The sequence below is a fragment of the Apteryx mantelli genome, chromosome 8, assembly GCF_036417845.1.
Source record: "Apteryx mantelli isolate bAptMan1 chromosome 8, bAptMan1.hap1, whole genome shotgun sequence".
In the NCBI taxonomy this organism is placed as follows: Eukaryota; Metazoa; Chordata; class Aves; order Apterygiformes; family Apterygidae; genus Apteryx; species Apteryx mantelli.
In genome coordinates this window covers 41,025,810-41,040,240 of record NC_089985.1, presented here as the reverse complement: position 1 = coordinate 41,040,240, position 14,431 = coordinate 41,025,810, and the positions used below count along the sequence as shown (strand labels likewise).

At 38.9% G+C, this 14,431-nt stretch overlaps 1 protein-coding gene across 1 annotated transcript in view; it reads right to left on the bottom strand.

Annotated features, from left to right (window-relative positions):
- The window catches only part of LEPR (leptin receptor), a 36,575-nt gene extending 24,475 nt beyond the window's left edge, over nucleotides 1-12,100 (bottom strand). The window contains exons 1-5 of the mRNA XM_067300508.1: nucleotides 12,090-12,100; nucleotides 11,522-11,580; nucleotides 8,512-8,820; nucleotides 7,661-7,778; nucleotides 700-905 (exon numbers count right to left, since the gene is read on the bottom strand). Of these exons, the coding sequence (XP_067156609.1) occupies nucleotides 700-905; nucleotides 7,661-7,778; nucleotides 8,512-8,820; nucleotides 11,522-11,561 (673 nt within the window). The 5' untranslated portion in view covers nucleotides 11,562-11,580; nucleotides 12,090-12,100. The remainder of the gene's footprint in view (nucleotides 1-699; nucleotides 906-7,660; nucleotides 7,779-8,511; nucleotides 8,821-11,521; nucleotides 11,581-12,089) is intronic.
- Nucleotides 12,101-14,431: the final 2,331 nt, after the last annotated feature.

Below are 14,431 nucleotides of genomic sequence, written 5' to 3'. Positions count from 1 at the left end.
TAATGTAACTTAAAAGCAGTATGATGATGAATGCAATCCCTCATCTTCAAAACTAACCCACCTACAGGCTTTTCAGTTATTCTGTCTGCAAAACACATCAGTTAAGAAGTTTACAAAAATTCTATTTTTTTCCACAGCTGAAAGAGTCCCTGCCATTTCAAAATTTGCCATGATCTGCTTCTATGCATACTGGAGAGCACCAGATATCAAACGCTTTTGTGATTTAATGTCACTATAGTTTTAACTCGATTAAATATTAGAGGAATATTTTCCAACTTGGAAAAAAAAAGGAATTGCATGTGTAAAGGAGAAGGCATCCAGCTAACAGCTGCTTAGTGGAACAGGTAGTCTTATTTGCTAAGCAGCTTTAAGAAAAGCTCTTTTTTTTCCCCTCCACTTTTTAAGTCCTTAGCAACACAGAAAGACAAGCTCCACCACTGCCTGAGACCCAGGCACAAGCAGCCCCTGATTAGAACTGAAAGCTCAAGCACATTGATGGCCCGGTCTTTCCTCAACATGGTTTTGTACTAGAGCCCAGACAGGCATCAGACAGCTTAAGAAATGCTTACAGCACTGTCCCAAACAATTAAGACAGCACCAGGAAGTTTTTTCCCTGTTCTGCTGTGCTCTCTTTCTCCACAGAAGACATCCTGCTCTTGTCCTCTATTAAAAAAAGTTCAGAATATAGGTCATACTTACCTATGTTGATGGGCTTGACAGACATTAAAGGTGACCAAAGAGGCGTTAGACCGATCATAATCTGCAGCCACATGATGTAGGTGTAGTTGAGTCTCAGAGAAGGAACGCAGCACTCACACTTGTCATACTCACTGCAGTCACAAGGAGCAACCATTACAGCCCCCTTTAGAGAGCTCGTAGATACTTCTCCCAGCGACAGCTCCGATCTACAAGAAAAAAGAAAAAAAAAGTAATTCTGTCTACAGTCTATTTTAACAGAGGATGTTTGTCCTTCTGGATAAGGTTTATTTACAGCAAAAACTAATGAAAAGAAATGAGTTGCCTAAAAAGGCAGTAATTGTAACCAATTGTTTTTGCTTTGCTTCTTCTCCTCTTTAAAATGTTTTCCCAGTAAAGTAGTTAAAATTATTTCATGAAAAGTATTCCTAAGGGTTGACCTTAAACCAAATGTGTTACCATACTAGATGGGATCCATAGTTTAGTCAGTCTAGTTTCCAATTCCTGATGGTAGCTATTACTAGATGCTTCTTAGGAAGATAAATTTACCCTACAGCAGACAAATTGGGAATTCTCTGACCCCTGTAGAGATTACATTCTAATTCCTAGTCGTGAGACACTGAAATAAAATCAAAACACATTTAACATTCCTTCATAAGCTATATAACAATCAAAAGCTCTTATTCCAGTGAAAAGAAAACAAGTTTTGCAACTACATGAGGCTAAATAACCCCACTGTTCAAAATACATTTTAGTATCAGTTGTCAACAACTTACAGCATTTGGGGGGGGGAGGGGAAACAAAACAAAACAAAACCCACAAAAAGAGACATCTATGTTCCCCAAAAGTCTTAACTTCGTGCAGTTAATTCTAAGCTAAGACTTCAGCTATTTTTAGGCAAAGCATGTTTGTTTCTTAGATAATTTGACTTTTCCTAAGAAAGCAAATTATTTAATCACAAATATTACCACTGTTGCCTTGGACAGACCTTGGACAGACCCATGGAAAGTATTTTGCTAAGTAACTCTTACTGCATTTTGCTTTGATTCCTTCTCAGGGTAAAGATCATGGGACTATTTTTGACTGAAACTCCAGATTTAGTTTCAAGAATTTTTTTTCTATCAGGACTCTTTCCTGGAGTGTTTAACCTAACAGTCTTTGATTTCATAATGCACTGCAAAAATTGTATGGTCTAAGAAACTTTCATAGTCTTAAACAATGCATAGCAGCTTGGGCATAACATATGTTTCATAAACAGTTTAATCAGTTTTTCTAATAATATGATTTCAATAGATTTTAAAGGAAATAAATGACAAAATATTGTATACAGATACATACAGCTGTGCATTATATCTCTTGTTGATATCAAATATTTTACAGGATAAAAAAAGAACATATGCATTCATACTGGAATACCGGCCACCACATTTAGATTATACCTCTGAAATACATATTGTCATTTTCCTTGGGTCAACTTCAAGGAACAGCAGCAAGAAGACCCATACTATTTCCCATGTACACGTTAGTACACAGACTCTTTTCAAGCGAGTGGGCTTTACATACATCTTTAGAGCAATGCATGATTACTCTGTTACATATGTTTTCAATTCCTGTGTCTCCACTTATTTCAGTCAAATTATTTCCAATTTATAAGCAACGCACAAGTAGGCCCAAAGCTGACTGAAACGCACAGGGGAAATGGGCATGGTTCACTGATCACGTTACCATAATCTGCCATATTTAAAAAAAAAAGTGATTTTGAAAGGTTGGAAACTGAGGGGAGATTGGAAGTGAACAAAGGGCTGATGACTTCGGGGAAAGAGCACGTGTAACCCATGCTGTACGCGACCGCAAGGAAATCCAACAGCTACACACATGGATCTCCTTGAGCCAGAGCTTCACTGTTCTCATCCTTCATGGATCAAACACACATTAGGTGTCCACCTGCTTGTTTTTATGATGCTCTTTGAAGGTGGTAACAAAAATATGTTCAATGACACTATTGTCTCAAAGCACCTGTGCTCTGCCGTAGCAACCCCCCAAATCAGGTTTCTCATGTAGTTTACAGCTGTCAGTGCTACAGTCAGTCAACACTGACATTCCCACAGTATTTTTTGCCAGCATTCATAGACTTGAGGACACAAGTAGTATGCAACTTTATGCTAACTGTACTTGGCAGACATACAGCTTCTGTATTTCTTGGAGTATTTCTGTCTTTCCTAGATGTGGTCCCACTTCTTCCTCCTGCATTCCTTTAAAATTTTTCACAAAAACTCCTTTGAATTTCCCTGCCTATCGTTGCTCACAACTTTTATAATTAGTCTCAAAGAAATACAATCAACCCATAACAAATCTGTAATTATTTCTAATTAACCTCCAGATCCAATATTGCTCATGTGCCTTAGTAAGTATAGTTGTTACTGACAGGTTTCAGATTTTTAAATAACACTTCCATGAAGACACCAAATTACAATAATATACACTCTTTACTTAAATTAGCATTGCAATAGCTCAGCTATTTGTAATCAGTGAAGCCTACTAGTCCCCAAAGACTTGAAAATATCTTATTTTATATCAATTTTATATTATCCAAAGAATATACAAAGATATTAAACATTCCAGTATGCAAGTAAGGCTTCCCTTTGGGCCTCAGGAATACAAATCCACAAACAAAAATCATTAATGTCTCAGTATCCTCCCCAACTCCTTTATCCATCTAGAGCATACAGAAAATTAAGACGTGAAAGAGTTTATCAGCCTTTGAAGAGCAGCATTTAAAAGCACATTTATATCCCTGAAGCCCAGTGGCCAAGAGCGGTCGGTGCTGCAGTCGCTCCTGCAGCCTCAGCACGCCCTGCAGACTCAGACCCACACCAGGCTGAAGCCCCTGAGAGCCAAGAGTCCCAGCCAAGCGGAGCGGGGCTCCGCGCTGTGCTTTCACCACGGCTACATTCCAGCCAACGGATATCACCCAGTTCCCTCTATTTCAACCCAAAAATACCACTGAGGCTGCTTCCACATTCTGGTTCCCTAGATGCAGGCCTTAAAGCCGATCCAAACTCAGACCCAAACTCTCAGTGTCCACATCTATTTCAATTTCTCAGTTTTCAGATATCGACGTCCTCAGCACTCTACAGTCCCAGCGTGCTGGAGGGCTCCTCTCTGCATTACTGCTTGTTCAGGCATTATCACAAACAGTAACAGTCGCAGCTCATCTAAGGCTTTCTATGTTGTTTATGTGACACAATCAGTCCCAACTGTGTCTTTCAGCCTTGTAAAATCACTCCTAATGATTATTTCAAATTTTAACAGTTGAACTGAGCTTATATGCACCCAGATCACCTGCGTACTGGGAAAGAAGGGTAGCGCTCCTTCCTGTGTTGTGTTAATGTTGTGTCTCAAAGGTCATCTGCTTGGGAGTAAACAGGCATGGGCTGTTATTCCTCCCTGCTCCCACCACACAAGCTTTTTTATTTGTTTACTGTACACACTGCTCTGTGTAGGAATGCAAGTGTAACTAGCAGAAAGCCCTGTGGCTCCATGCCAGGCAGGTCCTCCACCACTCGCGACAGAAAACTACCAGTATCTTGCTTCCATACCATAGACTTCTCCTCTGAACACCTCACTGCTTTTTCAGGCAACTAGCACAAAGCACAGGAAAAGACTACGCTGTATTACCAGATGCCAGGTACACTCTGTTCTCGGAGAAAGACATCCAGATACTAAGAAATAGGATAATTGTATTTGCATTTCAGCAGACTGAAAAGACACAGGGACTAACTCACAAAACTGAGTTTGGGATAAGAGAACAGACAGCTTCAGGAAAGGTCCACATCAACTTACTCCAAGATGCAAGAAAGATTTGCCAAGCCAGGGCTAAATGTGTTGTGACCCAAACACAAGCAAAATTGCAGAAAGCTAAAGTATTCTGGAGAACTGCCACAGCCTGGGATTGCACGGGTAGCCCATCACCTTCACTCTGCCTGCAGACGGACCCGGTCACCAAACAGCCATTGCTCCTAAACTGCAAATACTGATTTTAGATGAGCTTGTGCTTATAAAGCCCTCAGAATTTCAGGAGAGGGCAGTGCCTTCATTCAGCAGAATGAAAGAAATACTTTGGGGAAACTTGAAACAAAGCAAACCCAGCAGGCTATTAAAAACTGGAGTTTTCCATCAGACTTGCAGCAAGCTGAGAGAAGCCATACACTGTGGCTCAACAAGAACTTTGTATCACACAAAAGCAGGCAGAGCCAAGAAACTGTGGCAAGGGCGGGGGAGAGGGTTTAGAAACTATATTCATGTATATTAATGTCCCTGATCAGTTTTATATTGCTGGCTGCTGGAACTGGAGAGATGTTTTATCTTGGCACAGAGGGATAAGCAAGAACCAGAAAGGTACTAAACATATGAATTTGTGCGAATGGATTACCAGGGCCTGCCTCGGAGGGTCAACAGAAGAAATTACATCTACCTTTTTAATGGCTGGCAGAGAGGGGAGGGCAAATGTGCAAAGGCAATGTGACTTAAAGCTGGAAATATGGGACTAAAGTTTAAGAGACTACAGAAGAAGAGGGGAGAGGGGAAAAAAGCAACAACAACAACAACAAAACCACCCAAAACTGGATGTCCTGAACCACAGAAGTAAATAATGCTGCAACACGGGCTGGTGTCCAAGCCCTTGGTTTTCTATTCTGCTCCAAATTCTGCACATTTCAGTTGTGTAGGAATAGTTTTTTTAGTCAACACCAAGTTCCTAAATGTTTTGTATTTCAATGCACAATTCAACTATGCTTCAGAATTTGTTGTCATTTAAATTAAATTAATCTCAAAATTAGTAATAATCTTAAATTACTATTCATCACTGTCTATGGAAAGGCAAGTTATGATCAGTGCTCAAAATTCACTGATACCTTGCTGATACAGGTGAATTCACCTGTGTCACTATGAAAGCAACCCTAACGCTAACTGATTTCAGTTTATACAATTAATCATCAGGCTTTCCAGCATTCCTAGAATACACAACTGGAAAGAAGATCATTCACTTATGGTAGACAATTAAATTTAATTTGTCTAATTATGTTTCAGAATAAACGTTCTCCTCCCAAAAAGATGCTGCTAGGAAAGGTCAAAAGCCTTATCATTACCCTCGCCTGAGCCCCTCTTATAGAAAACAGTCATAGCACTGTTTTGGACAGAACAAAGCATTTTCTATTCAAAGCTACCTGATATCATTACAAACAGGCAAACTGTGGGTGGGTAAAATGAAAACGATACTATTTAATGCTGAAAGACTTAAAACTGGTGAGGACCCAAGTATTTTGTTGTAGATTCTTCTAGGTCATTATTTTTGTAGCTCGCCTGTCTTATATGTGAGAATCTGGCATGATCTCCAGACTCCCAGGGAGTAACAAATGCCAGGAATGCATATTTTAAAACTGGGAATGTTTTCAAGGTATTTTGGCTCATATGAATAAAATGTTAAGGTATCAGCTAGCCAACAGGGAAAGCTGTCACTTCACCAAAATACGAAATGTTTTGCTAGCTGTTCCCCCAGAACACAGGGACCCTGAAAGAAAAATATTAACATGAACTCTGGGAAGTGAAGCAAGTTCTCCAATGTCAGGGACTGCACTGCATCTTGCCCTTGCATAAAAAAAGTAATCAAATCCAGAAATGCCACAAGGACCCATGTTAGCCTATATGGTCAGCTCTCCGAAGTTGCATGATACTTACTGAATTCCCTTCATAAGACAAAGAACCTCTTCATCCAGCTGAGACTTGAATTTGTTGTTCCATGGGCATGAGGCACACCAAAAATCAATATACGGATTATTACACTAGGATTACTGGCTAAGATATTTCTATTTTGCAGGCGAGAATGTGGATGAAACCGAGACGAAGTCAGATTTACTTCTCCCACAAAAAACATGTAATGGTATTTCAGAATTGAAATTCATGAGGAACACTGGAAACAGGAACCCACTCGAAATCTGGTTTCAGGTTTAAAGTATCCTGTCAACTAAAAATCCACATTTATTACCAGATAACACAGTTGCTTTCTACCCTGACAACAGGGATAATTTGTTTTAAGTGATATCTGTCATCCAGTTCTGACTTTTTAAATATAAGTTGTCACCTGTAAATTCAGCATGGCAACTATTTGTACTTAGCCTGTTTCCTAAGGAAATTAAGCCTGTGTGGTCGCACTGTCTATAATGACCCTTTGACCTCAAACAATTTTTGAGCCTGGCTGTCTATAATGACACTTTGATCTCAAACAATTTTTGAGTCTGCTGAGCAACAGGCAGGAAATATCATGCTTTCCAATCTATCAGTAATACAGGAAATTCCATAGGGTTTCGAAGTGGAATCAAATAGATCCTTTTAAGACCAAATCAGAGAGGTCATGTACAAAAGACCTGCCCACCCCACAGTCAGGATGATTACCATCTATTACTTTTCCAAAGAATATTTACCACAGTGACAACTACACAGGTGGCTGCTCACCTCTCAGAGGCACCAAAATGATTAGAGAAGCACTGGGCATTGTATTAAGTGTTAAGTAACAAAATCAATTACTTCAAGAGAGATAACATTCTGGACAAAAGCATAAAAAAGGCAGAACCAAGATCACAGCTTCAAAATTAAGCAACTGTAAAAGCAAAGATATTGTAGCAAGTCAACAGTGACTTAATTAAAATAACCATTTTACAAAAGGAATATGAACAGGACAGAAAAGAGGAACTGCCATATGCTAATCATTTCTTATTCAAAGGCAGAACCATAAGCTTTCCATGTTGTCTTAGATTACTGTTAGATAAGAAAGGGACATAACATTATCTGCTCGTGAAGCTAATGCTACCACTGTGCTGCAAGCTTGTGAGACCACAAGTGGTGTTTTAGAAAATGCTTTCAGATTCCTGATGCTAACAGTGACAAACTTGACACAGTCTGTACTTACACAGCATATAAAAGATTAACCTTCAAATGAGATCTCAAGTACAACTTCAAAAACCGCAGGCCACAAACTAACAGGTCCAGCTCTCCTTTAATCCAGCATTCAATGTTCCAATTTGAATCTAAACAAAAGAAAGGGATTAAACATTTCTGAACTATATTAAAACCAAAAAACAATTGAAGTGCCAGGATAAAATTCACTCAAAAAGAGAGGGCATTTAACAGATATCCATCAAGATGTGGCTGGGCACCACGTGTGCAAATGTTTATGAACAATTTAGTCTGGCAGTCTTCAAAAGACATTTATTTGTTCCATGAGACAGTTCTTATAAAATGAAATTCTACTCTACTGAAGTCAATGGGATTGCTGCCATTGATAGCAGCAGGCCAACAGGCCAGTATGTTGCTCAGAGATTGAGTATATGAAAGGGGAAAACAGTCCAGGAAAAGAATAATACAGTCTAATTCATGTACAGATATTTACAAAGGCTTCACAATCCAGGCAGAAGAGACAGCACTTGCTCTCAGTCTCCCTCTCCTCCTGAAGGGGTTTAAAGCCTGCAACTGCAGAAGTATTTAAACTATTTCCCACAGTGGCTAAACACCTTTGAAGATCTGGGCTTATGCGCTCATATGCAGTGCTACATAGTTTATTCAACATTCCCCTAGAAGGGCAGCCAATGTTTTTTTCCCCCCTTTGAATCTATGCTATACAGTTTTCCTTTACCTTCCATTTCAGGCTTCTGCGAGGAAGGATTTTACCATACTGTGTTGTTTGTTCTGGCTAAAAATGACTCCCTAAACTTTTTTTCTGAAGAACAAATAACTTATTATGCTCTTGACTGAAAAATCTACCTGTTTCCCGAGAAGCCGAGATGCTTATTTCTGAAGGAATAAACATCCTTGCTTGCATGCTTGCTCTGTACAAAGAGCAATCAATGTTATTATCACTCCAAAGGCAACAGAGAAAACTTTCTTCAGTCATTATCAAGGGAGAGTTGGCTTCAGCAGCTCCATGCTCTCTGTTCAAACCAGCCCAGCCCTCTACAGTTCTAGCAGAGAAGGGACTCAAAAGCGTCTCATTCAGCAGCACACAAGGTAATGAAAAGTTCCTGGGAGGAATCTGATACACCATACAATGGGCAACTGCCATTTGAAGAAAGTCTGCAAATATAAAGACAAAGTAAAGGAAAAAAATCATATTACTTTATAATGTAAAGGGAGTGGTCTATGTTATACAGAAACACTTGCATTAAATGAAAATTAAACAAATTCCAGGGGCTAGTCTCCTCCGAGTTGGAGGCAAAAATTGTTGAAAACATCCCCTCTGAACTGGTGTCTCACAACTGACAGATGCCAGCCTTCTCCTCACAGTCACTGCACCTAACTTTTTGTTTCCTCAAGCTCTTGAGATAGGCCAAGACCAAGACAGTAGGGGAAGCACCCCCTTTGGTTTAAATGAACTCAAAATACAACGACTCCTAAATCTAAGTTCATGCACTTTACAGATAGGAGTCTCCTATCTCCCTGGAGTACTGGGACATTTGCAATCCAGTATTTATGATATGGCTCCATGGTTTTTGAAAAAATAATCCCATTGTAAATGACACAGACACTTTGTAACTCTTAAATCCCAAAGAACAGTTTCACAAGAACATATGACTCGATGGTAACTACACAACCCAAGGGCATTATCTGGGAAATGAGATGTAGGAAAACCATTATCTTTTCCATCAGACTTAGATTCCTCAAAATAAAATCCCTCTGACCACAGCTGTAGCTCTTGTTGGTAAGTCATAGCTTGAATTATGCTAATAATGACTTGAGAATGATGAACACATCCCTTCCATAAATAGCTTACTGTAAAATACTGAATTAATTCCAAAGATTAAAGTTCTAGTTAAAGAAAGGCATGTGGTTGATTTGTGTACTTTCTTGTTTTTAGCATTTTACTCAGTAAAGGCATGAAAATTTTAAACAGTTCATTATGCAGAAATTAATTCATGTTCAATGCCTTACAATAGCTAAAACAAGAAAAACAGAATTTCTCTCTGTCACTATCACTGTTTCATTAATGGCACATAAGCATAAGCTAAATAATACAAAAGTATAAAATGAAAGTTTTTTTTAAAAGTAGATGCATGTTACACTAAAAGCAGACACATGTTACTATCTGGTGTGTTGAGGTGTTTTGTTTTCTTTACACACATTTTATATTACCAGACTCCTGAAGGGTTCTGCTCTTTTCTCCTCTCTTGTTTAACAAGGCAGAGTTTGTGCCTTTGTAAATACCAGCTTCATTAGGTCTCCTGGCTCCATGTGGAGGATTCAGTTGACCGAACAGACTATTAGTCCATAATCCATGACAAAAAAGAACAAATGAGTAAGTGACATGACTGCCTACGAAGCAGGAGAGATAACTAATACATTATTCATTTTACAGAATCAATTGCTGGGGGGGGGGGGGGAAATATTCCTGCCAGTCATCTCTTTTATTTAAAAAAAAAAAAAAAAAAAAAAACTTCCTTTTCCCTTGCATATCACACCAGACAATCTCACGGGATTAACTAAATCCTATAAACTCAACATGTGTGCAGCTACTTATCACTTCCTCAGAAGTGTTAAAAAAAACAAATGAGCTACAACATATTACAATACAGAATGTTTAGCACAGGATTGATTGCTATAGTTCTTAAAAGCCCCTTAATAAATCATAGCATACAGTTATTGACTGACAGCATGCATTAAGAATGTTTTCCTGCTACAGATGTAACAGTTTGTCCATGACACAGATACACAGAAGGCCACTGCATATAGCTCTGCTTCTCAAATAGTACCATAATTCCCTGCCTAGGTTAACAAGGCTACAAAGATGCCAGTCATGGATATCTGCCTGCTTGGAAACAGAGCGAGATGGCCACTCAGCAACCTCCTTCCTGGCCAGCAATCAGTGACAAACGGCTCTGAAGAAAACTCCCCAAAGCATCCAGGTCTTTTAATTAAAAGGTACAGAAAATGTTTACATTCTGTAAGTTATTTAAAGAAGTGTTTGTCAACAATGCAATATTTGATACCAAGCAGATAAAGGTATGTATATTGTCTGATGAATTCTTCATCTTTTGTGAAGATGTGAAAAGACACAATTTGAAACTAACTTTGCTGGATTATAGTATTTGTTTTCTCTCTAATCATCACCAAAAATCTTTAAGCAATTTTTTTTCTTAATCCAAAAAATAAGAGGAAGGCAAATGCCAGCTGTCTCTGAACAGCATACACCAATATAGTTACAGACATTTCCCAATTAGAAAAACAACTTACTCTATTTAACAGCATTTACAGTGAATTGAGCATCCTTCAGCTGCATTGTGCACATGAAAGCAGGAATGTTGCCTACGTACAAAGGCAGAGCTAAAACTCAAAGTGAAGTCTTGGCTACACTGAACTAAACACAAACTTTACAATCAGTTTCTACGTCACCTGAATTTTCCCTTCCACTTTTGGACTTGTTAGGGTAATAGAACAAATTACCCATAAACTTTTAATCTTTGCAGATTTTAACGGAGACATTTGTTTTAATGTGTCTTGGCTCACCACATACTTTTTTCTGATGTTTCCTGATCTTAAGAATTAAGGTCACTGTCCTTTGGGGATAAGACACATAGGCACAACCCTGAGAAGGCCAGTATTTTCATTCTGCACAATGACAAATCATGATCTTCGCATATTCTAGTTGCATATTGTGACAAGATACCAATCCAGGAGTATGATTTTTAGTGCCACTGTATCACAAAAACAGTGATTACTCTTCATCTTACATAAACTTCCAATATACTTATTTTTAATAACAATGTTTATAGTAACTTACCCAACTGCACAAACATGGTCAGAATGATTTGCCAATACATCTTGTTTTGAACAGCTGATCTGAAAAACATACAGAAAATTAACTAAGAGCTGATAATTATCATTCTATTATTTTATTAGGATTTGGTACTTAGGCTACAAAATATTTGTAAACTTATATAAACATGTTTCTCTGAATTCATGTGTTTTGCTAGTTTTAAGTTAAAATTATGGTGCACTCACTTAATTTGATATTCACTCCTTTATAAACAGTAAGCAAGAAAAAAATCAAAATGTCACTTGAGGAAGTAACTCAGTAATATTGCTCAGAATATCAATTAAACATCAGTACAGCCCTCCTCTCATCATTAGAACTACACCGTACCTTTCTCCTCCAGGCCCTTTATGATTGTTGGTCACCTTCTGGGTTTGGTCTGCTGAAAGGCACTACGAATCTAAAGAATCAAAATGCCCAAGAGATGCTCAGTTTTCAAAGTACAGCATACATGTGAGCACCAGTTCCAAAGGTGAAAGCTTCAGTAAACATTACAATAATGTTTCAATACTGTTCGTTCTTTTTAGGTACATACCTTGTTCTTTTTGATTTTTAGCCCTTTATTCACACAAATTCTGTCCAAACCCAAATATAAGCATTTTTATACTTTAGAAAAAACAGAGGACATGAGAGTAAAATACAGACACTGGTTGTCTTTCTAGTTAACCAGAACAAGATGGTTAGTAAGATTTAGATATCGAGTCAGACAGAGAACATAGGGGCAAGAGGCGAGATTTGGGCGGGGGGGAGAAGGGGGTTCTCTCCAACCTATTGTCATCCCCCGAATAACTTTGAGAACAATTTCCTTGAGGCCATCTATGTTACTAAAAGAACTGGTGCTGATGCTACGTAACACACTGGCCTTTCATTCTGGAGACGCGTGGATGTCCTACACACACAGTCTACAGCAGGAGGGAAGTCTCAGTAACAGCTACGTAGTTGTTGGCTCCACAGCCTGGAGGAAAGCGTATGTGGACACAGAAGACCAAGAAGAGGGAAACTGGTAATTCCTTCCTGGATTTACAACTGCTGTGAGTGCACAGCCCGAGTAGATCAGCGCAGTCTTGCCCCGGGCAGAGCCTGAACAAGCCTTCACAGCGTGGAGGGCAGCACCGCAGAGGAGCCGGTGGCTGCTGACACAAAACAGAGCACATTTGCTACAGTAAGGAAAGCCACGGGGCTCGCACCTACCCTTCCGCTCCCTTTCACCCTCGCCAGAGACTTAGTTCTGATCATCCAATGACCTTGACACTGCTTTAAGTCTTGGCAATGGCTTAAGGCAAAGGTGATTCAATACCTAAAGCAGCACAAAACTGATCAGTAGGGCTCCAATATATCAGCATCGTTGTCTCCCTGAAAACTCTCTTACTCAGAAAACCCTTGAAAATTCAGCTGGGGCTGGAGCCAGGCCATTTCTTCAGCACGGACCACCTTCATTTCGGTCTGCAAGATGAGTCAGTCCCATCCACTTTTCTCCCCATTCATTCAGGTTGTAATCAGAAGACATTTTGAGCTACATTCTGAGTAATTAAAGAGAAAAGCTCCCAGTCTTGAAGGTAGTACTTCACAGTCTCTACTTCAGATGAAAATTTACCTCTCAGCACAGCTGTTATCAGGCCAACCTTATCTGTACATCTTCCATTAGTCTGTCTCCTAATACGTGAGCCATGAAGGCCAGAGGAATTATGCTAGCTACAATCTTCTACAAGGACTGTCATTTCATAAAGTTACAGGCTAGAATTATTTGCAAAAACCTATGATCAAAGTTAACTATTTTTCTTCCTCCAAATTTCTAACTGGAAGAAACAAACCATTTATAATAGCTTACTTTACCAAAGCATAGACTACTCATACTATTAAACCTGTGGCTTAATGAAAACTAGAGGGAAAAAAGGACAGTCCATGTTCCTCTTTCACAGATGCAACATAAATTTGCAGTCAATAGCTCAACCACTTTTCAGGAGGAAACTCTGGCAGAGATCACTTTCATATATTGTCCAAAGAAATCAGACACATATTTCAGAGGCTTATAAATTTATGTCAGGGATGTTATTGCAAATTACTTTAGAGCTCTCACTTTGAACACAAGTAAAAAACTACCACCATCGAGAGCTCTAAATAATCCCTAAAGTTACAGTCCATCACTTGGTCTCCCAACACTGCAAGAAGCAAAGGCTGTCACCCCGATATCTTAGCCCTACTGTTTCTAGATATTTAAAGAAAAAAACCACTATTGTGCAAACAATTCATATTTCACTACACTATTTCAAAGCAGAACGTGAAACAGTGAAGTATCATCTCCCATTTGTCCCCGGAAGTAAGAAGGCAAGTCATTAACACCACCTTCTGTGTTAATTTCACCCAGGCAATACACAGGGTACACTGAAGATAAAACAACCACAGATCCCCACCACCATACGCAGCTCAAAGAAATAAAGTCATAATTATGTAGTCTCCTGAAGATAAAGGCATTTTCACTTTCTGCTGCTGTCTAAATGACCAGATAGAGTAATCAAAAAGACTCTGGTATCAGCACTAACTTAACCATAATTAACAAATATTTGGGCAAGAAGGCAAAGATACAGTTCAGATCAGGTCCTCAGGACATCTTTTTCTACTTGTATTGCATCAATCTAAGCTGAATTTTTACCAATGTGTTATTTTTTTTATCCTGATTCCAACAACATTCATGAACCAAAAAATGGTACTGCACATGATCAAAAAGCAACGCAAGATACATGTCATCAGCATTAGCTGCTTTTATTTTCATGGTTTAGTATTCCTTCTGGATGCTTTAAATAAGAATTGGGTAGAAAGAGCTATCTACAGAAAACTCCCAGGGCAAGAGTAATGTTTTACTGGACTGGAGTACTGAAT